Consider the following 27,519-nt stretch of genomic DNA (forward strand, 5'->3'; position numbering starts at 1 on the left):
TCATCCAAAGAAACTCAGCCTCTTTGGTTACATCTATGGAATGAGTGACAAAAGAGGAATCAAAATCATAACTCTTGCAATTAAATGAGGGGACAAATAAAAAAGAGGCAAGTCCCATAGGGGATGGGTGGATTATGTGAAGGAATGGCACAATAGTACTCAGGAGCTGATTCACTATACACTTGACAGAGAGAGGTAAAAAAAGGATGGTGAAAATGATATCAGACTCCAACAGGCACTGATCCCATGGATTGTGATGATGATTGTTTCAAACTTGAGTATGTATTGTATTCAATAGATTACAATTCTTTTTTCAGTTATTGTCTTCTTAACATACATTTATCCTCGTATTGACTTGCAATTGTGTCCCTTGCCTCTCTTCTATGTAACAGTGTTGTATATCTATCTTCACATGGTCTTGAACAGGCTATTGTTTCCAAAGCACTTTGGCATAAGTTTCCATCTGTTATTAGTGATTCTATTGATGGCCACAGATCTTATTTCATCAGCAACATTTTCATGTTAAATCACTACAAGAACAAGTTGTAATTTCAGTTTTTCAATAGTGGTCAGCTTCTCAATTGTCACCATCTTGTCACATTGCCTTTCTTTGTTTTTACTCAAACACACCAAGTTAATTTTAAACTTAATTACTGGCTGGTTGTGGAATTCAGAATTTGTCATATTCTGGATCCATAACCTTCTTCTGTTATAAATAGTTGTGATTAGTCCAAAACTTCACCAGCAACATTTTTAATGTGAACAATACAAATATTACAAATAAAGTACTTTAAAGTTGTGTAGACTTATCCATTTTTATTACATCGAAACAAGAAGGCAAATAAAGTGCCTGTGTCTAGTTAGAACTAATTAGATGGTGCATGAGGGAGCACATATGTGCTGTACAGTACAAAGGGTTAAAATCATGATAACCACATTGCACTACATTCTGATAAAAATCTACCATTTTTGTATCTTCTATAATTGTATAATTATTTTCATAGCTGTACATATATACCTTTAATATTTTAAAATTTATATATATATATAGAAAATTAAATACCCAATGCAGTTTAATAAGCTGTTGTATAAAAAAAAAAGCAAAAAAATAAAAAAATTATTTAGTTATCAAAATTTTACATTAATCAAAATCTATTTTTAACCAGATTAATGTGATTTATGGTTTATAACTCTACCAATTACAAGATACAGAACTTGTTCTGGATCTTTTCTTTGGTTTAAAAGTCATAAATTCATATTTGTTTTATAGAATACAATAACACACAAAATTGTGTTTTATTAATGCTTAATTCTAACAAATTAAGTTTAGAATGCATTGTATAGAATTATAACTGTCAACATATTTTTAAATATCGGATGCTGTATAAGTTATAATATATAAATATCATAAATTTCGCTGTATTTGATCTTATAAATCAGCAAAGTAAACAATTTACATTCAATATACAATAATTTTATGCTTTTAACATTATTTTATTATTAGTTAAAATCAAATTTTTAAATTTATAAAATCGTATTTTCAAAAAACTTTATAAATATTTTACCCACCTGGTCTGTTTCTTATCACATTCTTGATTTGAATGAAAATGGTTAATGATACTAATGTAAAAGTGAAAATAAAATTTAAAAAATCAATTTAATAGTATTATTTTATCATCATCATTTCTCAGTTTTTTATTATTATAATTTTTATAATAAAAGTCAGTTTCTGAATTATTCTAATTTTGATTCCAGTTTTGTTATTGTTTTAATCAATTCAAACCTGTCATTTTAATAATAGACTATTTATTAATAAATTTTAATGTGTAAAAAAAGCATTTTTCACTCTTTCAAAGCAATAGTTTTTTAATTGGAAAAATATGTTATATATGATATGTCTAAACTTTCGTTTTAACCCAGCAGTGATGATAAAATTTTTGTTTATAAAGTTTACTTTTTAAGAATTGAAATAATAATTACAATCTGTTAGAAAAAACTTTCAGTTAAGCAGATAATAAAGTGGCTAGATAGATTGATTAATAAATGTTTAGCATGATTTATTTTTAATAAATTTTATCACTTGAAAAGTTTTTTCTTCATTGTAGATAATATTGACTTTCTTGCAATAGAATTCAGGTCTGTTAAATGAATAGCTGTAGGTAAAGGTACTGAAATATTTAAATACTCAAGTATCTGATTACTCATTAAACATATCTTATTTTTCATTATAAATTTACTAAAGAAATATGTTAATTTTTTAATTAAGCATTATTTTCAATTTACAGTTTAATTTCATTGTATATACTTGTAATAGTAATTACTTGTTAATTTTTACATCTAAATAATAATAAGATACATGTGTGTTAAACAACATGCCCTGCATGTTGCATTGATTCATGTGTTGCATTCTAATGTCATGCTGTGTCTCAGAGTACTTTTTGACTCTGATACAAAACAACATTACTCTAAAATTCAAATTTATTTGTATTTAACAAGGATGATTTTGCTAAAAGATTACAATTAATTACATTTTTATATTATTATTACATTAAAACTTTTTCTCATAGACTGACGTTCTTGGAAGTTTTGATTGACATAAGTTGGTGTGACATCCAACCCGTGAACTCAATACATTAAAACTTTTACTTAATACTACTAGAATTACAATTTAAATTGTAATTCAATTGTAATGAGTCATATTTAAATGTTACATTCAAAACTTAGATGACATTAATTCCTCAGTCCAACAAAAGTTAAATCTAAAAGAAATGATGAAACTAACCATTGATCTGTGCATCCATGTATCAGACTGCACACCAAAATTACACCTACAAATTGATTTTTATGTCTCCATCTATTTTACACTCTTAATGTAACTTAATTTTGTTATTCTTTTTGAAAAAAATTGAGAATATAATATGCAAAATTTCTACAGAAAATAAATGAGATTATCTTCAGTTGTAAACAAATTGAATTTAGCAAAAAATGAATCATTTTCCACAACAGTACCTCTGTCCTGAAATGCTGAAATGATATACTAATCTGTATACTTATAGGTAACAGTTGTTTTCAATATTAATTGTTTATTAAAAATATTAAAAACTAACTGTTACTTGCGACTTTTGCAAGCAAACCCCATTTATAATCAGTATTTCAACAACCATAGTAATTGTTATATAACTTCTACTGCTGAGAATGATGAGAATTGCCGAGAATCAAACGAACTATTTTCAATTTGATCAATTTTCTGGAACGTTTACAATCGTTCTATAATCGAACCAATGTGCATTAACAAATTCAAATTTAAAACGGTTTGAACATTTTTAAAATCAAAATAGATAAAAATATTTACAGTGGTACCCCAGCATACGAAATTTTCAGGGTATGACATGAATTTTGAACATAATTTTGCTCCACAGTATGAACAAAAACTCACCATACGACGTTACATTAGTTCGCAGTGCCATTTTTTATTCACTTCTGTTCATTGGTCTCAGTCCGCATGCATGGTTCGTCGTGGAAGGATCTTGCTTGATAAAGGAAATCTTGAAGTATTATCAGAAAGTGACTGATTTTATTGAAAAGAAACATTCCGAAAAAGTTCACACTGGCCGTATTGCTGCTGGGAGTAATGACATTTGCCTAAGTCATTTTAGAAACATTTTAAAAACTAGGCAAAGCCAAACCTCTTTGGATAGATATTTTACCGAGCGACCTCTATCCAGTGAAGTGAAAGTGCTGGGGTGTTTTTTTTTTCTTTCTTTGATTTTTTGTGCTCTTTCCGCCCTGTGGGCACTAAGAGTGCCTCTTTTTGCGAGCCCATTATGGTTTCGGCCAGGCCCACAATGGGGCTGCTGGGTGGTGAGGGACGGGGCCAGACATATCTGAATGGCTCCCCCGAAAACGGATTTTTCGACTCGTTCAGATTCGAACCCGAGTCTCCCAGAGCGGTAGGCTGCCACCTTGACTGCTCAGCCATCCAGCCGCGTTAAAGTGCTGGTGGAAGTGAAGGAAATATGGCAAAAAGCAGTGAATAAAATATTTATAAAATATATATAAAACAGAAAAGTTAAAAAAATTAGTGTTAAGTTATTTTTAAGTTATTGTTACATTATGTTATGTAAGTTAAGTTTTAGTATCATTTCCTTCTCCCTCTCCTCCTCCACCAGTTTACACCTCCACCGACGTCTATCCTCAAAGGTAAAGTGCAAACAAAACTACATTTTTTTTAATCAATTATTATTCTATTATAGTTATTTATACATTCACAACTACAAAATGCCTTTTTCAGTGTTTTCCTTACTAAAGTTTTTTTTTTTTTTTTTTCAATGTACTACTTAGCTTTAATTTGAGAGTGTTTTTCATGTTGGAACGAATTATTTGGTTTTACATGTAATCATATGGGGAAAAATGATTCACCTTACACATTTTCATGATACAATCTCAGTTTCGGAATGGATTAATTTAGTATCCTGAGGTACCACTGTATAACAATGTCTGAAATGTTATTAATTTAATACACCTAAGTACTTGATGAAGACTAAATCTTCTCCCTCTCCTGGCCGCTAGGGAATTTTGAAAAATCCCTTCTTAGTGTGCATTTCCATGACATACCCTAACTGTCTACCAAATTTCACCTCTTTAGGTTAAGCGGTTTGCTCTGGGCGATGATGAATCAGTGAGTCATTCAGTCAGTCAGTCAGGATAAGCAATTTTATATATTTAGATATGTAAATTTATATTTAAATACAAAAACAATATTTTTAATGCTTTTGAAACAAATAATTATTATTTATATTTTAATTTTATTCACTTTAATTTACTCTTTTGAGTTTGTATTCCAAATCAGCTATATGATTTCATAAGAAACTTGATATTGTGTGACACAACAGTGTGGTGTGACATTGGAATGTGACATCGCATGTGGGGCTTTAACACACATGCACCAATAATAAGTAATAATAATAATAATAAGAAATTTTTCTGAAAAACATGTTTCAATTATTATAGATGGTACAGGATCCATCAAAATTTGATGTCCTAGTTATGCCAAATCTATATGGTGATATATTGAGGTAATTATAAGTGAAATTTTTTAATCTATTGTTGATTGTTTTAAAATATGTAATTAATATATATTGGACATAATGTGGAAGAGTTAATCTAAATAGTACTGTAATACTAAAATTTAAATGTTATTTCTTGATGGTGAGTTTCTATGTTATTCATTTGAATGGCATAATCACTTACATTTTGGATTTTTTTCAAAAATGTGAGTGTTGTTTGCATTCTAATATAATAATAGCATTTTTAAAATATTTTTATAAGAAACATTTCTTACATAATCTTGATTTTGAATTTATATTTCTTACTAAAATTTTTATAATATAGATATTTGAAAGTGAGAAATTATTCTAAGATTTATATTTACAAAGTTTTTGTTTTTAAAACTTGTTACTTTGAGATAGTCCTTATACTACAGTCGAAATTCATTAATCAGGCATCCTATAAAAGTAGCAGCTAAATAAAAATTGTGTGATGTTAATCCAGCAAATTTTCCATTAGACATACACAATGTTGATTTTTAAAAAATTTTTGCCCCCTAAATTTTGTTAGGCAAACTCTATCACATCAGAGATCTTGGACATTGTCACTTTGACTCCACCATATCTTGAAAATGAAGTCATGAACCACCTTTTTTTTTTTATTACATTTTTGGATTCCTCATTGCAATTAATGGAAAATGCAGGCCTCAGAGTCACTCACTTTTCTCACTTGTACTCACTTTTCTAAAGTATCCTCACTTTTCTCACCTTTCAGGTCATTTTCTCACTTTCTCACTTTTTTGATCATTTCCTCATGCTCAGTTAAGATGTGGGACCAATCAAAAATAATTTTAAAGCCAAACGATTTGCCAAGACTATCGGACTAGAAAATTCTGGAAGAAAATACTCAGCCCTGAGTGGGACTCAAAACTGCAACTTCCGCTTAGTGTTGTTAGGTTATAGGAAACAAAAATTCCTTTCACGTATGTAGAAAGTCTTTCTTGCACTTAAAAAATAAAGTTATTTTAATGATTTCATAGCATATTGTTAACGTTTAATCACATCTATATATTCCTAAATGTATGTGTAAATTGACTACAACTATAATTATTCCGTGTAGTATTATTTTCATAAAATTTGTGATTACTTTATTTGTGAAATATCCATTTTTTAATCTCTTCTCTTGTGCTGATTATAAGTGTGCATTAATTGAGACTAAAAAAGTAAACAAAAATGTAAATTCATATTTACACATTGAATCTTTTAATTTACTTGGTAAATTTTCAGTGTTGTAAAAAGTAAAACATGTGATTGCTGGCAGGAAAAATTTTCACACACTTCCCAAAAGGTTAACAACATTGTAACGATGTCACTTTTTATTCATCTGCAGGAAAAAGTTCTTTGTTATTTATGAAATCATTAATAAAACATTATTTTATTTACACTATTTGAAATCTGTTTATTTCAGATTTATTAATTTATTTTGAAATTAATATTTACACGTGTCGAACCAGTAAAAAAATAAAGTTTTTGATCATGATAGATGGCCCAGTGTAGTCAAATTAGTGAAATCAGCATTGACCCTCTCTCTCATGGCAATGCTGATGTGGAACGGGTATTTTCAATTTCACTCTGCGCACTTCCTCCTGATAGAGCATCAATGCTGGAAAGAGTGCTTAAACCAGAAAAAAGTAGAAGAAAGTGAAATACATGCGACAGGCCAAGTTTTGTTAAAAGCAGCAAACAAAAAAAGAAGTGGAGAAGGCCATTAACAGCAAGAACATGAATGAGTATGGGCAGCACATGTAATGCTTGTTAGTGTTAAAAGTGTTTAAAAGCAAAAGGAACCAAAAAAAGAAGGAAGCTGAAAACATCAGAATAATCAGAATAAAGGAACATCATTTTTCATTACTGATTATTTACAGATGCCAAAGACTTTTTAAGTATTTATGGTTTACTGGAAATACAGTAGCTTCTTGTTATATCGCGCTTGTCGGGAGACAAAGAAACAGCACAATATAATCTAGTACTAAAAATTCTGGGCTTATACTGAACAGATTATACATGCTATGCAATCTCTAGCCTCCATTCTTTCATCAGCAAGTGTTTTTGATATAAAATAAGCTTAGTTTTTCAATACTGAACTTTATTCTTGGTTATATCGTATTAAATTGACGTTTACGTAAACATCAATACCACCAATGTCCATTTAGCATTGTTTCTTTAACAATGACATTTAAAGACAAATACTGTTGATATAAAAACAAAATATCAGTTGCAATTTTATTATACAGTATGGGCAATTTATTTTCACAATAAATAAATTATTTATTTTCACAATAAATTGCTTATTAAAAATTTCTGTAATTTGTTTTTCAGTAAAACTTATAAATGCTGTAATTGAAAAGTTTCAAAAATAAATATGGAACATATATACAAACATCGCTAAACCCGATATATAATATAGCTAAACACCAACTGAATGCCAAAAATCTATCGGGCTAGTTTAAGGCTAATTACTAAATGAATTACGTAACCAGTTTGGTTCTAGAGGTAAGCGTTAGGTGCCATCTCTTATTAACATTAATAATTATAAATAAAATTAATTAATTTAAACTAGCCCGATAGATTTTCGGCATTCGGTTGGTGTTTAGCTATGGAGCATATAATAGAACCATCAAAGCTTATAAAATTACAGAGAGTAAAAATTCTCTAGAAAGCAAAATAAAGTTACTACTGTATAAAACTTTCTGTTCAGAATTAAAGAAATCTTTTCCTTACACATTATGCTGTGAATTGACTGTATTGTGTCAATTCACATAAAGGTGTGAAATTTCGAATTCACAGAAACTTGTAAGTGAGGAGATAGTACTTAAAACTAATAAATAAATAAGTTTTAATATCAAAAGGAAACAAATGACAATTGATATATCTACCTGTTTTGCATATTTAGATCTTGATGAATTTATTGTTTCACCTTCAGTGGTAATTTCAAGGACAATGGTAGAAAAGTGAATACTGTATTTTGTTGCAAATAAAATTCAATGGCAATTGGTATTTTAAAATTTGGAGGACCAAAAGAACATGATATATCCGAATTCTTGATATAACGAGTGGTTACTGTATTACAGTATATAGAAATTTTTAAGATGTATTTAACCATAACAGAATAAAAAGAGAAAAAACAACTTTTACTGATATTTTGCTGAGTTTTCCTTCTATGTTTTTACTTTATTTTGTCACTATTACACTCGTTTTACTCTCTGTTTCCATATTTCAACTCACTTTTTTGGAGGGAAAATGGCATTCCCAGGCCTGAAAATGGCAAAGTTTTATCAAAATTAACTAATCAAATTTTAAAAAAGAACGCAATTTTGTAAGCCACATAGAAGAGACTTTGCTAACACTGTGCCTCAATTAGTCTACCTTGATTACGGTCTTTCTTACCATGAAAAAAGTACAGATACTTAGTGTTTTACTTTGTTTGTATTGCTGTTGTCTATTTCTGCATACACAGGCTCATATCATCAGATCTTTAGACAGCTATGCTTTGTGCTACAGGAGTGAATGAGTGGGAGTGAGATTAGCAAAATTATTAAAGGAAGGTTAAGACATATTCCCAGAATTTATTGTATGGTTTTTCATTTTGTGTCTGTGCATTTACATTCACCCAATTAGTTAGTCATTCTTCAGTATCTGTGGGAATTGGTTCCAGGGCTCCATGCAGATACCAAAATATGAAGATGCCGTTTTACAAAAGGGATTTATGTAAAATGACATAGTATTTGTTTATAACCTTTGCACATGCTATCATATACTTTAAACCATTTCTAGATTACCTATTATACTTAAAAGAATATAAATATTTTGCAATTAGTTATTATACTGTATTGTTTATAGAATAATGATGAGAAAATGTGTGTAGTACAGATGCAACTATTTGTACTGAACATGTACAGTCTAGATGCAATAGTATATGTCAGCAACAGTATAACATTTTCTTTTAATACTTACAGATTGCTTCCATTTAATATTCAGAAAGAGAAATACATAGAATAAAACACAGAATATTTAAATTACAAACATAATTAAGTTTTGCTTTATGGAATTTTCTGAATATTTTTTCCAAATATTTTCAATCTGGATGCAGAAGACAAACTTTATAGTAGTGTTACAATTTTTGTGAAATTATATAATTGGAGGTTGAAGTGTACCAATATTCAATTCAATTCAAGTTTATTAGCGTAATTTGGAAAAAATTCCAGTTACAAGGGGTACATTGGGTTACAAATATTAGTGAATATATAATATATCTTCCGACAAATAAATAATTATTAGGTAAATTATCTCCTATTCATACCTTTAATACATTTAATCAAGTGACATAATATTGGTAGAAGTACAAACAACAATAAAAGTAAATCTATAAATCATTCCAAGTGTACCAATATCTATAAATCTATCATCAAAGAATGCTTATTTGCATTTATCATGTATGAAGAAACTCCATTAGATGTAAAAAGTAGCTCATTAACTGCCATAGAGACAAGTGGACAACACTCTTCATTCAGTCTTTTTTGAGGTAATGATACTGTACAAAAACCTAAAATGTTTTGATAATATAAATGTTTACATGGATTGCAATGAAGTATGCTTTAATGAAAATCAATTAGAGAAGTGAAAGATAGTCCTGTAGACAGGACATTAACTTTAGACAGGAATAAAATATTTTATGTAAGTAATTTGTTTGTATAATGCAAGCATTATTCTCACTTAGTTGAGTTAATGTGAAATTAATAGTGTATATATTATATACACTATCATATCAGTTTATTATGACCATTCACCTACTGTCCCAAATATCCATATCTACCAACAGACAAGTGGATAACACCACCGAAAATTAGTAGTTGGTTGTTGATTCACATCTGACTAATGGGCTAGCCAGATAAACTTCCTAGGTTTTTTTATATCTCTAACATCTAAATAGGGGTCAGCTTCCTATAGAAAGTCCTCCTGGGAGGTATCCTCCCTTGGCAGATCGCCCACATTTTGCATTGTCAATGTTTCATCAAACCAAACCAAATTTAAATATCCATCTTTCACAGCAGTTACAACAGACATCCAGTATGGCATGGAAGCCATTAGGTTCTGGTAGATATGAACTGTAGTCTGTCCCATAATTCCTGGATATTGTATTGTTGTTATTTTAGTTGTCTTAACTACTGATCCACATGGTCCCAAGATATTCAATAGGCAACAAATCAGGAGAGTTAGAGATTAGGATAATGCTTGAAAGTTCAATATCATGCTCACAAACCACTCTTGGACCATACAAACCATGTGAAAACAAGCATTATCTTCTTGGAAAATGCCATTATCTCTTTCAAAAACAGTAACTGTAAATGGTAATATCTTATTTGATAGAATGTTAAGGTAACTTGTAGCATTCAGGATACCTTCTGTACAAACTAAGTGATATACCAACTCATATATTCTGTGTTTTTATAAGTTGAAGTAGTTTTGAGATCACATTTTGCTAACTCAAAATTTAAGATCAAGATACTTTATTTCATATGTAATTTTTTTTTAATGCATTTTTAAGGAGATGGATGCTATCATCTTGAAGTTGTAGATTGATATTGTGTAGAATTATGCCTTGGATTTCACAATATGAAATTCAAAATTGTAATGGAATTTTGTACTGTACAAGTAATGATTTTATTTTTAATGTAAATTGACTAATCAAATCCTACTCTTTTAATTTTTTTTTTTTTTTTTTTTAAGTTTTGCATTCTGAAAATTTCAAAATACAATGAGCACATCTGTGATTTGACAACTTACTAAGTTATTGGCCAATCAAATTTATGAGTTCATCTATATGTATACAGGGTGTAACAGGAAAGATGTCACAATTTTAAGGGGTGATAGAACTTGACCAAAGTAAAAATTGTTATAATACAGTGCATGGTGGAATGCGAAATGTGAACACGAAAACACAGTAAGTACAAAGAACATGGTGGATCCATCCTTTGGCCCCATAGATCTCTGATCTCTCCTGCTTCAATTACTTTCTCTGGGGAGATCTGAAAAGTCTCATTCACGAGACACCCATTGACTCTTCTGAAAACATTGTCACCAAAATTAAAGTTGCTGCTGCGGAAGTATGTGACATGCCGGAATCTACCAAAGTGTATGCCAATCACTCTGTTGCCATTGTGATGCATATATTGCAGTTGGTTGTCATTTATTTGAACAATTTTTGTAAATATGAAACTTTGTTTCTTGTAAATATCTGTGATTAAAATGACTTTTTGTTTTCCACGTTCTTTGTACTTACTGTGTTTCTGCATCTACATTTCACATTCCACCATGCATTGTATTACACAATTGTTACTTTTGTCATGTTCTATCACTTCTTAAAGTTGTGACCATCTTTCCTGTTACACCCTGTATTTCTCCTTATTTGGATTTAATCATTTATACTGTGTAAGCTTTACTGTAAATTGCATGTTGACATTTTTATCATTTTTAATGACCAGTTTATCAGTGTATTGATTGTTTTCATTCCAAAGTAAATAGAAATCGCAAATGAGAAAATTAAAGATTTTGTAACAAATATTTTTTCTTTTCTGGACAGAGAAGTAGAATCTAAGACTTCTGGTTTTGGACAAGGGATTTGTGCTTTGAAGAAAAGATGACTTCCTCTGTTTGTTTGAGAGTTTGAGGGTTTGTTAATAACAGAAAATATATCTGTCATGAAGGCCTTGGAGAAAAGCAAAAAGAAAACAATCAGAAATTGTAGAAGAATTTGACATTCTATTGAATGCTCTCTCTACATATCTGAAAAATAAGATTTTGGAAAGCTTTAATGACAGAATCACATTATTTTGTTCATTTAAAAAAATAAAGTATAAATGTGAGTATCTAGATTCTGAAAAGTATGTGCTGTGAAGAAGTTTATACAGTGTAGAGACTAGAATATTCCTGTTAATAGAAAACTTCTTAGAGAGAAAGCTGAATAATTCAGCCAGCAGTTCGTACATATACCAAATTAAAAGAAAGCAACAAGTACGTGAGAATTGGAAAAAAAGACCTCTAATTTTGTTAAAATTTCACTAAACCTAACATTACAACTTTTGATGACATGATCTATCAGAAGCCAAAATATGTCATCTTTCTACAGAGTGGAAACATATTTCCTATCTGACCTATTCTCATAAATTTCTCACAGTTGGTTCTGAGGAATTATCACTCTTTTTCTAAATTTCTGATTAGACAATCCTGACTTCAACTATGACAGTTTAGGCTGATTTCACTGAGTCGCCACCCTGTTTGGGTTCTTCCCTATGCCTCTGGATTATGGAGTTTGAAGATCTCAATCTCTGAACTTCTCCTGCTTGATCTCCTCAAGAACTGTGTATGTGCTAATCAATGTGAGAAATATTGCCCAGATTTGAAGCTCTACTTCATTAAGAACTGTTTCCTGATATCAAGGAATATTTCCCAACTTAGCATTTCTGTCCAATATGGGAATTATTTCTCATATTTGGAAGTATATAAATTCTCTTTCTGTGACAATGACAAACATAAGTTATCACTTCTAAAGTTTCTCTTGCTGAAATAAAAATGAGCACATGTATATTGTATGAACTTTAATACTGGTAAATAAATGTTTTAGTATAATTAATATTGTTGAGTGACTCCTTCCAACTGAATCTTGTCATTTCCTTTTCCATCCTATCCCTAGTCTCTCATATGAGGCTATGTCATTGCCATCTCCAATCACTCTAGCTTCAAGTAGTAGACATAACATACTTTGTGTCAGAAAGATGAGTATAATTACATTTAGCATCAAATTCAGCCAAAACAAATTCACAAATGGCTTGATAAATTTACGACGAGGCATGGAATAGTTTCATTAAAACACTTAGTGAAAATGCATAAGTGCAAGGGGAGGATTGCATGAAATGGTTGAAATGTTTAACAGAAATAGTACAGAACTATAGCCTGGATAATGTTTTCAATAGACAATATAGCTTAGTTTTTAAATATCCGCCAGAAAAACAGTGGTATTCAAGTAGGACTATGAAATCAGAGTTGCAGTTTAAAGCAATTCTTGAGTTACTGGAGTTGTAGTTGGAGTCAGTAAAAATGGACTGACTCTGAACTTTAGCAGCTTATGATTCTAAAAAGTAGTTTGATGATTCATGTTAATTAACAGTGATGAAATGCCTTGTTTGTTACATGCGTTCAATCAATGTAAAAAATATACAGTGTATTTATTATTTATATCTTAAATAAAGGAGTTGGAGTTGAAAGGACCATAAACAATATCGTCTACATCTCCTAGTCCTGCTGTATTGATTAGGTTGACAATTTGGTCAACCTAACGATAGAGCGATAGGCTCTTCTCATTGAGAATTCTTGGATACTTTCAGCCATAACTTCTTCCACACACTGTTTATGCATTTATCAGTTAGTTCTTGCCAAGCCAAGTCAATATTGCTTATGGCATCCATGATGCTATATTTTTTCCAAAATTGCACAAAACAAACATAGATTTAAGGGAAGTATAGTGCTACAACAAATTGCCACCTTTTTCTGATTGGTTCGTATTTGTAAATAATTATATTATATACGAATCAATGAAAAGTCGCGATAATTTGAATTGATGTAAATTTTGAGCTTTTTTTAGGTTTCGAGCAGACCGCATTATATTGAATCAGCATTAAGCGGGGTCTTACTGTATTTACATGGGATGTAATTGGAGATTGAAAAATTTTACTTTAGAATCTGAAAATGAAAATTAGTTTTTCTGAACATTTATGATATTTGAATCTGTTTGACTTCCTAATAAAAAGTGTTCTTTATTTGATTTCACAAAAGTCATTTATTATTTTCAAATAAATTAATTCTTATCTGTGATATAGAGTCATGCATTTCACTGATACTATTGTATAAAGTACAGTCGACCCCCCTATAACACGGTAGATATGTTCCGTTCTTTATGAAATTCATGTTCTACGAGTTCTTAAATACATGAGCCAATCACAGCCCGGCACGTATCCAGTTTACGGACTATGGCTATTTGAAAGGTTTTCTTCCATAAAATTAATCGATTCCAAACTAATTTCACTCAACATTTCCAAAACACGTATAATTTTTTGGGAATAATCCATATAAACTATGCTATAAACAAAAAAAACTTACCGAATGTGCACCATTCGACGACGCCATTGCTTAAGCTTGTTTTCGTCGTGGAGCGGCACATCAAATGGCGGGTGCATATTTCCTGATAAATTATTTTTCTGTGAAAAATTTGCTGAACTTTGGCGATATCATTAATATAAATATAATTTTTATGGACGTTAAATATTTATATTTATATATTTATTTATTAGTACAAGGGGACCCTGTATGTTCGGGCTGTCTATTACCAAAATTACAAATTATTGTATTTATATAGACGTTAAATAATAAATGGTTTTTAGTAGGTCTGCTGCTCGTTTAAACTCAACGGTTTGTGCAATATCTGCTATTGGTCTAGATTCGATCAATCCTGTCGCGACACTAGTCGGCGATGACGTTTTACCGTTGTATAGGAGTCTCTATTTAAGCGTGTTTATATGAATACAGTCGCAATATTTTTGCCGTTGTATACAAATCCAAATTATATGAACCCGCTTTATAGGGGGTCTACTGTATTCAAAATTGACAACATACTAAGTCATGCTATATCAGCTACTCTGAAAATATGAATCTATTGAAACATGAGAAAGATCAAATGGATTTAAAATTTTTGTCTACCTATTGCAGCATTTTTTGTCCGAGTCAAGTTGACCATGCCTATTCTTTTTCATTTGACATAATATCTGATGTTTTGATTAGGATTTTTAGTATGCCATTTCCTATTTTTCAATCAGGGATTAGTTCAGTACAGGATGTCTATAAATTAAAGTATGCCACTTTAGACATTCTGTATAATAAATTTTTGAAACTTATTCCATACTTTTTCTATACCAAGATAAACATGCCTACAAAATTTTAGTGATTTATCTCTAACAGTTTTGTCTCTAGAGTGGTCTAAAGTGGTATATGTTAATTATTGACACTCGAATACAGATTAGTATTTTTAATTTATACAGTGTTTTTCTCAAATAGTTTTAATTATACGAGGAATAATTAAAGTTTCAAAATACAGTTTAAATAATTTTATTTTAGGAAATTATACAGTAAGTAAAAAATTTTAAAAAGTTATCTTGCCATAATGAAATAACCTATGGCAAGATTATTTTTTTAAGCTTTTTATCAGCAGAATTAGCACCTTAGTAGCATTATCAGAATATGTATTATATAAGTAAGTGAATATTAATAAAAAATACTAGTTTATATTGAAAATATTAGAATGAATGAATTCACAAACTTTATAGTTTAATCTTTTGTTTACATTTTCAGTGATCTTTGTGCTGGTCTTATTGGTGGCCTAGGAGTTACTCCAAGTGGAAATATTGGACAAGATGGAGCAGTATTTGAATCTGTATGACTCTAATGTTATATGAGTTTAATTAAATAATAAGCTAGTTAATAATTTAACAGGTTAATTTATTAACTTTTCAAAATTAAATTTAAAAAAATAAATACTAAAAAATTATAATGTTAATATGTTAATCTAAATGACAGATTATAATTTATATATATTGTAAGTTTTTTAGCTTAATTAATGCACATTTAACAGTAGTGAATTTTGAATAATGCAAATGTTTCAACCCAATTAATGGGCCATCTTCAGGAATGGGCAATTGAAAATAGAATGCCAGTATTGGAAGGAAGAAAGGTAGGACAGACACCAATAGAGTAAACAAGTGGGAAAGGTGTTCTATGACAGCAATGATTGATGCAAAAGACAAAGGAAATATTGCCAGGCAGGGTAAAGGGTGCCTTGTCCCTGTGGTTTATAAATGTGTTGGTAACAGAAGGGACTAAATTTATAAATTTAGCATACAGTAATATCCCGAACTTACGCGATAGGTGGGATTGAGCGATAACCGCGTAAGTCGAATTTGCGTAAGTCGGGGTATAATTTTGCAATTTGTGTAAAATCCAAGTCGGATGTATGTAAGCTAATAAATGTTCTCATTAATCATATCTCGTCTTTTGATTCGTTCATGGTTACAAGAAATCACCACATAGAATCTCTCAGTCTCCATAGATATAACAAACAGAAATAAATAACACAAAATAAATTGTAGCTATGTGTTGATTCCGTGCGACACATCCGAACATGTAAGCTGAACAATAGTGTGGGGGGGAGTGAGTAATCAAAAGTTGCATGGTGCTCAAACAAAAGACAATCAACGAGATTTAAAAAACGTGTAACTCCAGGTTCGTGTAAGTTGAGGTATTACTGTATTTAGATTATAAATAGTGTGGGAGGAAGGCGAGACAGTTTTGATGATTTTGGCTGCTTACCACAACTTATCTTTGTACCTAGAAATTTTGATAAAATTGTAGCATATCTTCTTCTTTTAATCCTTAATTTCATCTGTATGCTCTATAAGCCTCTGATTGAGGAATCTTGAAATACAGTAAAACTTTTCTAACTCAAATATCTGTAACTTGAATATTTCTTTAACTGAAACTTGGTAGGTCTCAATAGCACAAGGATTTAACATCTCCAACTTTAATTTTCTTCAAGTCAAAGGTTTTGATGTTCCTTTAACACTGATTTATGTTACTTTCAACTTTCCCAACTCGAATTTTAATATTTATTGTAACCAAAATGATTTAATTAACAGATTTCTGTGAAATTTTCAGACAGTTCTATCTATTGTCCAACACCCATTTGGAGGCAACATTCCAGTCCAAAGTGAAAGAGCCTCTCACTTTATGTCAACAAGCTGTACCTACAAAATTGTTTAATTTCATTAGTTAGTTAATTACCTGAGCACAATAAATAGTTTTTTTTAGGACTTATCACACAGTATCAAGAATCCACTTAGACTGATGAATACTAAGTATTTATTTGTAACCACAGTATGCATTTCGGGCAGACAGTGGTTACAAAAAAATACTTAATGTTTATCAGTCTGAGTGTATTCTTGATACTGTGGGATAAGTTCTAAAAAAACTATTTAGAGTGCTCAAATAATCTATACAGGTAACCCCCATATAACACGGGAGTTATGTTCCAAAAAATTGCTGTGTTATGCGAATCCGTGTTATATAAAACAAAGAACTAGTACGAAAAGGAGGGGTTAGGTTCCAAAAATTAAAACATGATACAGTAGAGCGTTGTTTATCCGAAAGCTGGTTATCCGAAACGTTCGTTATCCGAAAGCATTCCAGTCAGCAAATTTAAATTTTCGCTAGTGCTGTGGCACTGCAATCTTCGGCTATTTCTCGGGCTACTGAAATATTTTACGTTTTTGATACTAAATTAATATCTAAAGCATAATTTTTTATTGTTTTTATATTTTTCAATAAATTTATTTTGTTTGTAGAAAATAAAAAAATAATTTTTAACGATACAATAGTCTTCGTTAGGCTTAACATCGACGAAAATTCAACGCGAAGCGACACGCAACGAAGAGAAATTTCAACATGGGATAAATTAATATATTTTTTCGTACATGATTCGTTATCCGAAAAATAAGTTATCCGAACCACCCCAGTCCCCAATTGATTCGGATAAACGACGCTTTACTGTATTATATTTTCATAATTAAGATAAATATCTTTATTAAAATATTTTCTTAAGTGATACATATTAATATAAATTAAACAATGTTTTCTTTGTCATCACTAAACACTATTAACTGAGGGTGTTTTCTTTTTGGCAAGATATCCTTATCCGCTGAGCATTTCTCTACATTATCTTCAGATCCATGCTCTACCTTTTGCAAAAAATATGTTATTTTAAATTGCTTGCTTTTAGTTAAAAGATCTTTATAAATTTCCTTATATGGTGCTAAGCACTTATGAAGAATAAAGCAAGTATGGAATAAGTGAAAAACATCTGGCAACACTGAAACAAGTTTCAAGAAGGACCATGTGTATCGACAGAAGGTGGGAAAAGAAAATTTACATACTTAAAATTTTTGGAAATTTCCCCTTTGCAGGAGTGAGGGGTAGGTTAAGGATTACCCTGAAGAACTTGGCTTCTATTGTATGATTTTAGATGTGTTTTTTGCATTTTTGTGGGAAATTGAACATATTTTTTTGACCCATCTAAAAAATGCTCTAATTAGTCTCAGAGGAGGGAGTGACCTAATTCTTGCACTTGGTGAAAATGGGTAAGATCAGCTATAATCTAATAATCTTAATCTTTGCTATTGTTACTTTTTGCATGAGCAACGCCGGGCTCATCTGCTAGTAATTAATAATAGTATGACAAAAATCATAATATTAATTCATTAGTTACATTGAGCATTTTGCTGAAAGACAGTGATAAAAAAAAAACAGTGCTGCAGAATGCTGAAAAATATAATGTATGACATGTAAATGAAAAGTCATGCAAATGAAAAATGTATAACTGAAATGTTTTATAAAGTACTGTTTTAAACAAAAAACTATCAAAGTGCAAGAGAAGTAAAAATACAGATCTATTTAGAATTGGCATTTTTCACTCTGTCGTTTTCTAACTTAAATCTTTGATAACTTGGAAGTTTTTTCTGCCTCTTGGAGTTTCAAGTTAGAGTTTTATTGTATATCTGACATATGCTCTGTTCATGCCATTCTCTATGTTTTTGGCTGGGATGATATATATTCCACTGTGTCATCCATGGATCTTAATTATTCTATAGGAGGTGATATGAAGTTGGATTGCGTTGGTAGACTTGTGTTTATTATAATTGTTTTCAGTGGACTTGTAGATAGGTTGTATACTTTCAGAGTAAGTGATTATAAAGGAGGAAAAGATTAACTTACAGTACATTTTGATTTATTTTGGTTGGTGTGTGCAGAGATCTTGATGAGGCAGAGGATGTTATACTGTCAGAGGCCATTCTGTAGTAGACTGATTATCATATGTAATTCCACATTCCAGAGGAATTACATATGATAATCAGTCTAGTACTACACTGGAATGTGGCAGTTTAGAGCAGTAACTATAAGTGCAGAAGGCTGCAAGTAGGATGAAGTAGGATTACAAAGTATAAACATTTTTCCTTGGAAAAATCTATTAATTTGACCTCAGTGGAAATAAGTACAAAAGACTTTTGATGAACTATGAAAAGCTGAATTGTTTTGCTGAGGTTAGATCAGTTTTGGTTGATAAAAAAGAAAGAATGCTCCAAAATGACATTGTTACTATTTTCAGTATTATATTCATGTGAATTAACTTTCTCTTTTATAGTCACAATCAAAATGAAACACAGAAATACAATTAATTTTAAAATTGGTCTCATCATACGTATGTCAAATATGGAACAAATATTTGATAAATTGATTAATGAAAAATAGGTATATGGATCATATTATTATTATTTTGTGTGTGCTCTGTGAATTACTTGCTTTTCAAAATCTTTTTGTGTTCTTCCATATTAAATGTTTAAATGTCCAATGAAAGTTATATTTTTTTAATCAAATAAAAGCAAATTTTTCCTTAATGTGTTTTCAAATTTAATTTTGAAAGCCTTTGAAAACATGCAAAATTCTGTCATAACCTGCAAGAAGTTATGATAATTCTGTGGATTAGTATTTCTTTAAAGTTTGAGTTGCAACTCATATTTTGGAAAATACTAATTTAGATTAATTGAATAATATATATGTAGGCATGTTGCTATTAAAATTGGTCTAATTAAGGGGTGCCCAAGGCAAGTTCCAGTGCGGCCCAATAAACATGTAAACAAATTTTTTTATTTTATTTTATTTATTTATTTCAATGGCATAAACTCAAAAAGAAAAAGAGCTTCACAAAGCTGTAAACCTTTATATATATTTTATTGTTGAGTGGAAATATTTTCAAATATTTGGAAATGTGTGAATGAGGAAAGAATACTAAATAAAGCTAAAGTTGAGACTCAAAGAATTATAGACCTAAATTCAAGGAAAGTTTGTTTGTTGGTTTGGTTTATGTTAAGTTATGGCAATGCAACACTTGGAAAATCTGCCTAGGGGGATTCCTTCCAGGAGGTCTTTTTAAGAGAAACTGGTCCCTATTTAGGCATTATAGAGGTGGAGAAAACCCAGAAAACTCCATGTGACCAGCCCATCCAAGTGAGGCATGAACCCACGACCGAACTCCCAGTGTTTAGGGTACAAAGACTGCTTTGCCATTGGTAGGCCAAATTTGGGGAAAGGAGAGTAAGGCCAAAGATAAAAAGTAGTGAGAAAGGTTAAATAGACTTTCAGTTATGTAAATATGGATCCTTAATTTTTTCAACCTTTCTTCCTTTTTTATCTTTTCTCTTTTCTCTCCTTTACTGGCATTTGGGTCTATAATCCTTTGAGTCCCAACTCCAGCTTTATTTAGTATTCCTTCCAGCATTGCATGATTTGGATTTGGCTACTTTGTGCCAAAGTTGGCTGCCTTTTTTTAGTTTGGCGTAAAAAATATCATTGGCACATTGGCTACTTTTTGAGCTACATATTATTTATAAATATATTAGTCGAATAAAAATTTACATTAAATGGTGTTTCATTGTTTTTTTATTAATTAGAAACCTAAATAAAACAAATATTTGCTTTTTCAAATACATTTTTGTTTGTCTCTTATAATAAATGAATTTATCTATTTCTAAGTAAAAATTGAAACTGTCTGTAGAAGTAATTTTTTAAAATATCCTTTTTCGTGATAAAGATTTAATACTTATTACTGTAATCTAGACATGTTAATCCTTAAATATACAAGTATATTTAAGGATTAAACTCCATGACATCTTCCAATGTGGTCCAGAGAAACAAAAAGGTTGGACATCCCTGGTCTAATTGTTAATTTTTGAGTGAGCAAAAGGATATGTAATCCAACATACAGTCAAAAGCAGTTTATACATTTCTCAGTTTGTTTTTTGAATTATACATTAAATATTTTCTGCATAGTACTTTATAAAACATTTCACTAAATTTGCATTTACATGTCATACATTATATTTTTCAGTTATGTATGATTCACTTTGTAATGAAAAAATTTAAAGCATTTGTTAAAAAAGCTAAAAAAAGCAAATTATGTATCCTCTTCAGGTCAGTCCATACTTACAGCAAATCACCAGAAAATGCAAAAAGCAGAGTGAGTAATATATAACAAGTGATTCTATTTTGAACAAACTTTCTCATTTAGCAATTCATTCCACAAGTTCAATACACTGAAAAGTTTTGTTTGCCACTTTTTCATTCATTTTTCACTATTTATTGTCACATTGAGCAATGTTTAGAATGGCTTTTCATTCTTTCATGTGACTGGGTTTTCAGCAGAAAGAAACAACTGAAAGAATACTGAACCAGTATATGACATTAGTTGACAAAACTTGGTCAATTGTTTTAAAAGTCCATGATTTAATTTTACACTGATTAACTTCTAAAGTATAAATTTTTTTTGTTTTTATATTTTTCAATATACAGTGGAACCCCGGTTAATGAATGTAATCCGTTCGAAGAGTCCGTTTGTTAACCGAATTGTTCATTAACTGAAGCAATTTATCCCATAGAAATTAATGTAAATACAATTAATCCATTCTAGCCGTCAGTATTTTTGTAATTTTATTTGTAAAATGGGTTTTCTTTGATTCTTTTCAAAAAAACGAGACGAACTTTTTGCATCAACCCAACATAATTTAATATCCACATGTTAAAAGCGAAAACACTATTGTTAAGTTGGACCAAAGTTCAGGGAGAAGTAAGGAAAAAACTGTACTGTAATTGTCAAAACAAACGCGACATGAAAACGAATGACGTAACGGATCAGATGGAATGTTTGTGGGGAAGATGAAACTCTAACAGAAACGGTCATAAACAGTCGATATAGGTTAAATTTTCGGAAAAGGAGAACAATTTGACGGGTATAAAAACTAAAAAACCCAACACCTTATTAATCCAGCAATATTTAATAAGATAATAATAACGTTATTATTATCGTTATTATGGGTTTTTTTAGTTATACATTATCCAGTAAGTTCATTATTTGTTTATTTATCTATTAGGGTATAAAAACATTGCGTACAATCGTTGAAGTTCTAAAATGACAGATAGCAGAAACAATATGAGCAAAAGGCTTATAGGTTTATCACCAATCTCCGATCAGAGTCGAATCAGTGCCTCGGAACAAACCTTTCTCGTGACCTGATCTAGTTTTGGTTTTCACCTGGAGACAAAGAAGAAAACGATTGGGAAGCAAGGAATGGGATGCAGGACTAATCGTAAGGTGAGATTCAAGGAAAAAATACTATAAAAATCACAAATCTCAAGTTCAAAATGCAGTTTTCCTAAAAATTCTATAGCGATTAATCTGTGTCGTCTTCATCTGGATTAAGCCTGAAGTCATGCCCGCTAAAATTTGTGTTGTGCCTAGCGGACCGCTCCAGTCATTGCAGCTCTGTCATCTACCATCGCTTCTGTGACCAAGCGAACCCATCTTGTCCGCTCTGGGGCTACGACTGATCAGCTTGTACTATCGTAGTACCAGCGATACGCCACTCCTCAGTGCCAGGAGAAAATACTGTAGATAAGCCATTTCCAACCACCTCAAATATGTAAGCATCTTCCAGTTCTAATAAACAATTTTCACTGCAAAATACTTGTCATCTTTGTCTCCTTTGCAACCACCAACGTACGAATGGACCCTAAACCATCACCGACACCCGATTAACTGATTCCCCCTAAAAGTCGGAAAGCTTACAAATTTGACACAAAAAGCCATTAAGTTCGTTATTCGAATTTTTTTCATTATCCAAGACAAAATTTTTGCAAAATAAAAGTTTGTTAACCGATTTGGTCATTAACCGGGGTTCCACCGTATTTATTTTGTTTGTAGAAAATAAAGAAATAATTTTTAACAATACAATAGCCACAATTATTATTTTAAAAAGTTTACGTTAGGCTTAACATCGACAAAAATTCAACACAAAGCGACGCACAACGGAGAAAAATTTTAACATGGGATAGGTTAATATATTTTTTCATACATAATTGGTTATCCGAACAACCCCAGTCCCCAATTGATTCGGATAAACGATGCTCTACTGTATATGCAACAGATAACACAACAAAACACCAAGAAGCCAGTAAAAAACAAAAAATATTTCATGCTATGAACATTTACTTTGTCTACGATGAACATTGTTCGGTATTCTTGAATATAAACTGACAGAATACTTTTAGATTGAATCAAATAGATCCAAAATTTAAAAAAATTTAAAAATGGACATGTGCAAAACCACCAAAGTTCTACTCAAGTTTAACCAATGCACACTAAGCTATAGAGAGAGAGAGAGAGACATTCTCTTTAAAATTAATTGCTTCATCTTTCTTAATTGCATTGAGATTTATCTCAAAGGCTTCAAGATGTTTCAATCATATGTAGTCTGTTGTGTGATGTAATATCCTAGTATTATGAAAGTCAGCCTATACACCTTCCTCCCCCACTTATGCAGCTAGTGCTATGTTGGCCATTTTCTTTTTGATATTGTATTGGTGTTCTTTATTTCTTGTGTCTAAATCCCAGGCCTTGGTTCCAATATAAACAAGTGATCTGTCTACTCTGGTCAAATAACAGGATGGAGTAAACACCAGGCTGAAACTTATTGTCAACCATATCCTTGTCATTTCTGATGATTGAAAAGATACTAGGAGATCTATAAATGATCCTAAAACTGGACATTCTAGTGGTCTCTCTATATACATTGGATAGTGCTCAATAGTATGTGATCACCACAAGGTTACTTTTATGCAAATTACATATGTTCTTGGGACTATCATGTTGCACCAAAGACCTAGTAAGGTGCACGAAAAACCAGTTTTTTTGCCATTGACATAATTTGTTGCCATTTCTTTTCGGTCCTTTGCTGATGAACTGTGTGTGTGTGTGTGTGTGTGTGTGTGTGTGAACAATCTAAACAAAGCACAAAACACCACAATCTTGAAATTGTGGTGTTTCATATGTTGATTAGGAATATTTATGAAATTGCAATTTTTTCTGATTTCTTGCTGTTTTTGTGTTATTTGTTATACAGAAAATGCATTAATAGGGAAAGAAAACACAATATACTGTAATGATGATTTATTCGCTACAAAAATATTGTTGTATTCAAGTTAATAACAAAATAGTGTTATGTATGCATTATATGTGCTAAACACCAAAGACATAATATTTTTATTGAAATTGAGAATGTGTTGTTGTTAAATTAAGTAATCTTATGTATTTATGTTAAAAAAATAGATCGTAATCTTCACTTGCATTTTTTTAAGGAATGATTATAACTTTGTTTAAATAATTAAAAATTTCATTTATAGTGTTCTGAGATAAAAGACATTATTTTTATTTCTATCAAAAAATTAGCTTTTTTGATAGAAAATTTTGTTTTGTTGTGCAGAATAAAACTATTTTTCTGCAAGTAATAAAATGTAAAAATTTAATTCAATATTGTTACAGTAGAGCCTCGAAAACTCGGCACTCGATAACCCGGCACTCCAGATAACTCGGCCATACCCTGACAGGGCAAAAATACCCTTAGATAATTAATTTTTATTATAGACAGCTTTATGCCTCATAAAGTATTTTTCTGAGGTCTGTCTTATCAGGTAAATTACTGTACACAGTGTATTCATTAATTTTCATTTTCATGTAGTAAAGGCTCTATGCCTTCATAAAAGACGTACTTTTCCTTTGTTTAAGGGTATTTGGGCAGTTTATTCTCAGTTGTATTCTCAAGTAAACAATACATACACGTACAGTACAGTATTTTCTGAAGAAACACTCATACTTATTTTTTTAACCCCATTCCCGATAACCCGGCATTTTCACAAACTTGGCTACCCTTCGGTCCACATTAGGCCGAGTTTTCGAGGCTTTACTGTACTAATAAATTTGAAATTAATTATATTATAAATTAGATAAAGTAGGATTAATCTTTTAAGAAAAAAATTTAATATGTAATGATTTTAGGTTCATGGTACTGCACCAGACATTGCTGGACAAGATAAAGCAAATCCTACTGCCTTGCTTCTCAGTGCAATTATGATGCTACGGTACATGAAGTTAAATGATTATGCAAATAAAATTGAAACTGCCTGTTTTGAAACATTGAAAGAAGGAAAGGTAATCATTAATTTTTAATTTATTATTTTTTATTACTTGTTTTTATTTTTTTTTTTTTTACCATCATGTTAAACAAATATTTCTTAATTAACTTTCAAGCTAGAACTAGGTTAATTAATATAATAAATATTATTTATCTATTTCAATAAATACAACATAATTCGATAACTTAAATTGTTCAAAATTACTTCTGCTTCTGTTTTCATGCAGTTGTTGATAAATATTGTGTGTTTATAGTAATTCAGAATCATTTCAGATGTAATAAAGATATTGCCATTTAACATGAATTTTGTGATAATGCTTCTTGTCTAGTCTTGTGTTCAATTATACGAGTGCTAAGGTGGCTTTTCTTTTTTGCTAGACTTATTATACCACCAGTAAAAGGAGGATAAACTTTAGAAAAACTTTTTATTCCTTACAACAAGTAATTATCTTGTATAGATTTTTATTATAATGAAATTTCACATGTATAGTTAAACATTAATATGATGTATAACACCTTATCATGTACTGTACACTCAGAAATTAAAACAGTATTAAATATTTTTTTTAAATGTTCAAATATATTACATATAATACGAGGCGTGTCCGGAAAGTAAGTACCGTTTCGTTCTGCTGCCATTGCAGTGGTAGTATTGCAGTTCAGCGCCTGCGCACACGTCTCTCTGGTTGATTGTCAGTCCAGTGACGCCATTACAGCCGGATTGTGTTGTTTTTCCACGTGTTAGTGAGCATTCAAAATGTTTAAGACTATTGCCGATCCCGCCGACTGTGAAGTGCATTCTGTAATACGGTTTTTGAATGCAAAGAATGTTAAGACAATTGAAATTCATCGTCAACTTGTAGAGATTTATGGTGAAAATGTAATGAGTGATGAAATGGTTAGGAAGTGGGTTCGACAATTCAATGCTGAACGCACTGATGTTCATGACGAAGCATGGAGTGGCTGGCCTTCTGTTGTCAATGATGGTTTGGTTGCAAAAGTGAATGAAAAAATTCCTGAAAATAGATGGTTCACAATAAGATTGCTTTGTGATGAGTTTCCACAAATTTCAAATACTGTTTTGCATGAGATTGTTGCAACAACCGATGTTCAGCAGTGGCTGTCTTCACTGGCGGCACCTTTCTTTGACAAATTGGTTTTCCGATATGACAAATGTCTGAACAATGGTGGTAACTATGTAGAAAAATAGTTTCAGACATGGTCTTTCATGTAAAAATAAATTTTGTTTTGAAAAAATACTTTTTATGCGAGTTTTTCCAAAACGGTACTTACTTTCCAGACATGCCTCGTATATATGTAGGTACAGTACATACTGTATATATATATATATATATATATGTATATATATGTATTTAATCAGTATGTTTACAACAACAAATATTTTTAAATTGGTGTTTTGGTATAATGAAATTATTTTTCCTTAAATTTGCCATATATGTGTAATAAATGTCAAACAATAGACATATTCTTAAGTTACAACAGTCTTCTGTGTTTCCAATAAACAATAAGAAATATTATTGTTTTCTTTAAATTATTTTGAAATAAGCCTAATAAAATTTAATTAGAATTACACATTTACACGTGCATATAGATTTAAAATTTCAAATCATTCCATGTTTAGATTGTTAACGGGTTTAATTATGTTTTACTGTGCAAGTTATTTGATTATAGTCATCCACCAAGGGGCACTTCATGTAAAGGTTATGTTCTGTAGGTAATTTCAAAATTGGATGACTGTCAATTTCTTATTTTCTTTTCTTTGACCTGGCAGCCATTTTTAATAAAGTTATTCTCTTTAGCTATCTGTGCTAATTAAGTCATGGAAAATACTTAGATTTTGGAAATTGATAGAAGAAATTTAAATTTTTTTGAATGAAAAGGATCAGAATGTACCTAAATTATATGATTGACAGTGGCTTTTGGATTTATGTTTCCTTCCAAATATCACAATAAAATTAAACAAACTTAATAAGCAGCTTCAAGGTGAAAACAAATTGATCACAGACTGTTATCAAAATATAAAAGCATTCATACCGTGTTTCCCCGAAAATAAGACAGTGTCTTATATTAATTTTTGCTCTGAAAAATGCGCTAGGTCTTATTTTCAGGGAATGTCTTATTTTTTCCAGGAAGAAGAATTCACATTTATTATTGAACAAAAAAATTCCCAAGTCGAACTTAGACGAGAGTGACGTATATCCGGTGTGTCGAACTGTCGC

General features: G+C 30.6%; 1 protein-coding gene across 1 annotated transcript in view; it reads left to right on the forward strand.

Moving 5' to 3' along the window:
- The window catches only part of LOC111641548 (probable isocitrate dehydrogenase [NAD] subunit alpha, mitochondrial), an 81,658-nt gene that overhangs the window by 28,681 nt on the left and 25,458 nt on the right, over positions 1 to 27,519 (forward strand). The window contains exons 6-8 of the mRNA XM_023387728.1: positions 5,011 to 5,075; positions 15,504 to 15,585; positions 25,144 to 25,296. Of these exons, the coding sequence (XP_023243496.1) occupies positions 5,011 to 5,075; positions 15,504 to 15,585; positions 25,144 to 25,296 (300 nt within the window). The remainder of the gene's footprint in view (positions 1 to 5,010; positions 5,076 to 15,503; positions 15,586 to 25,143; positions 25,297 to 27,519) is intronic.

Source organism: Centruroides sculpturatus, unplaced genomic scaffold (assembly GCF_000671375.1).
Source record: "Centruroides sculpturatus isolate CEXI.00-Female unplaced genomic scaffold, Cexi_2.0 scaffold1481, whole genome shotgun sequence".
NCBI classification, from domain to species: Eukaryota; Metazoa; Arthropoda; class Arachnida; order Scorpiones; family Buthidae; genus Centruroides; species Centruroides sculpturatus.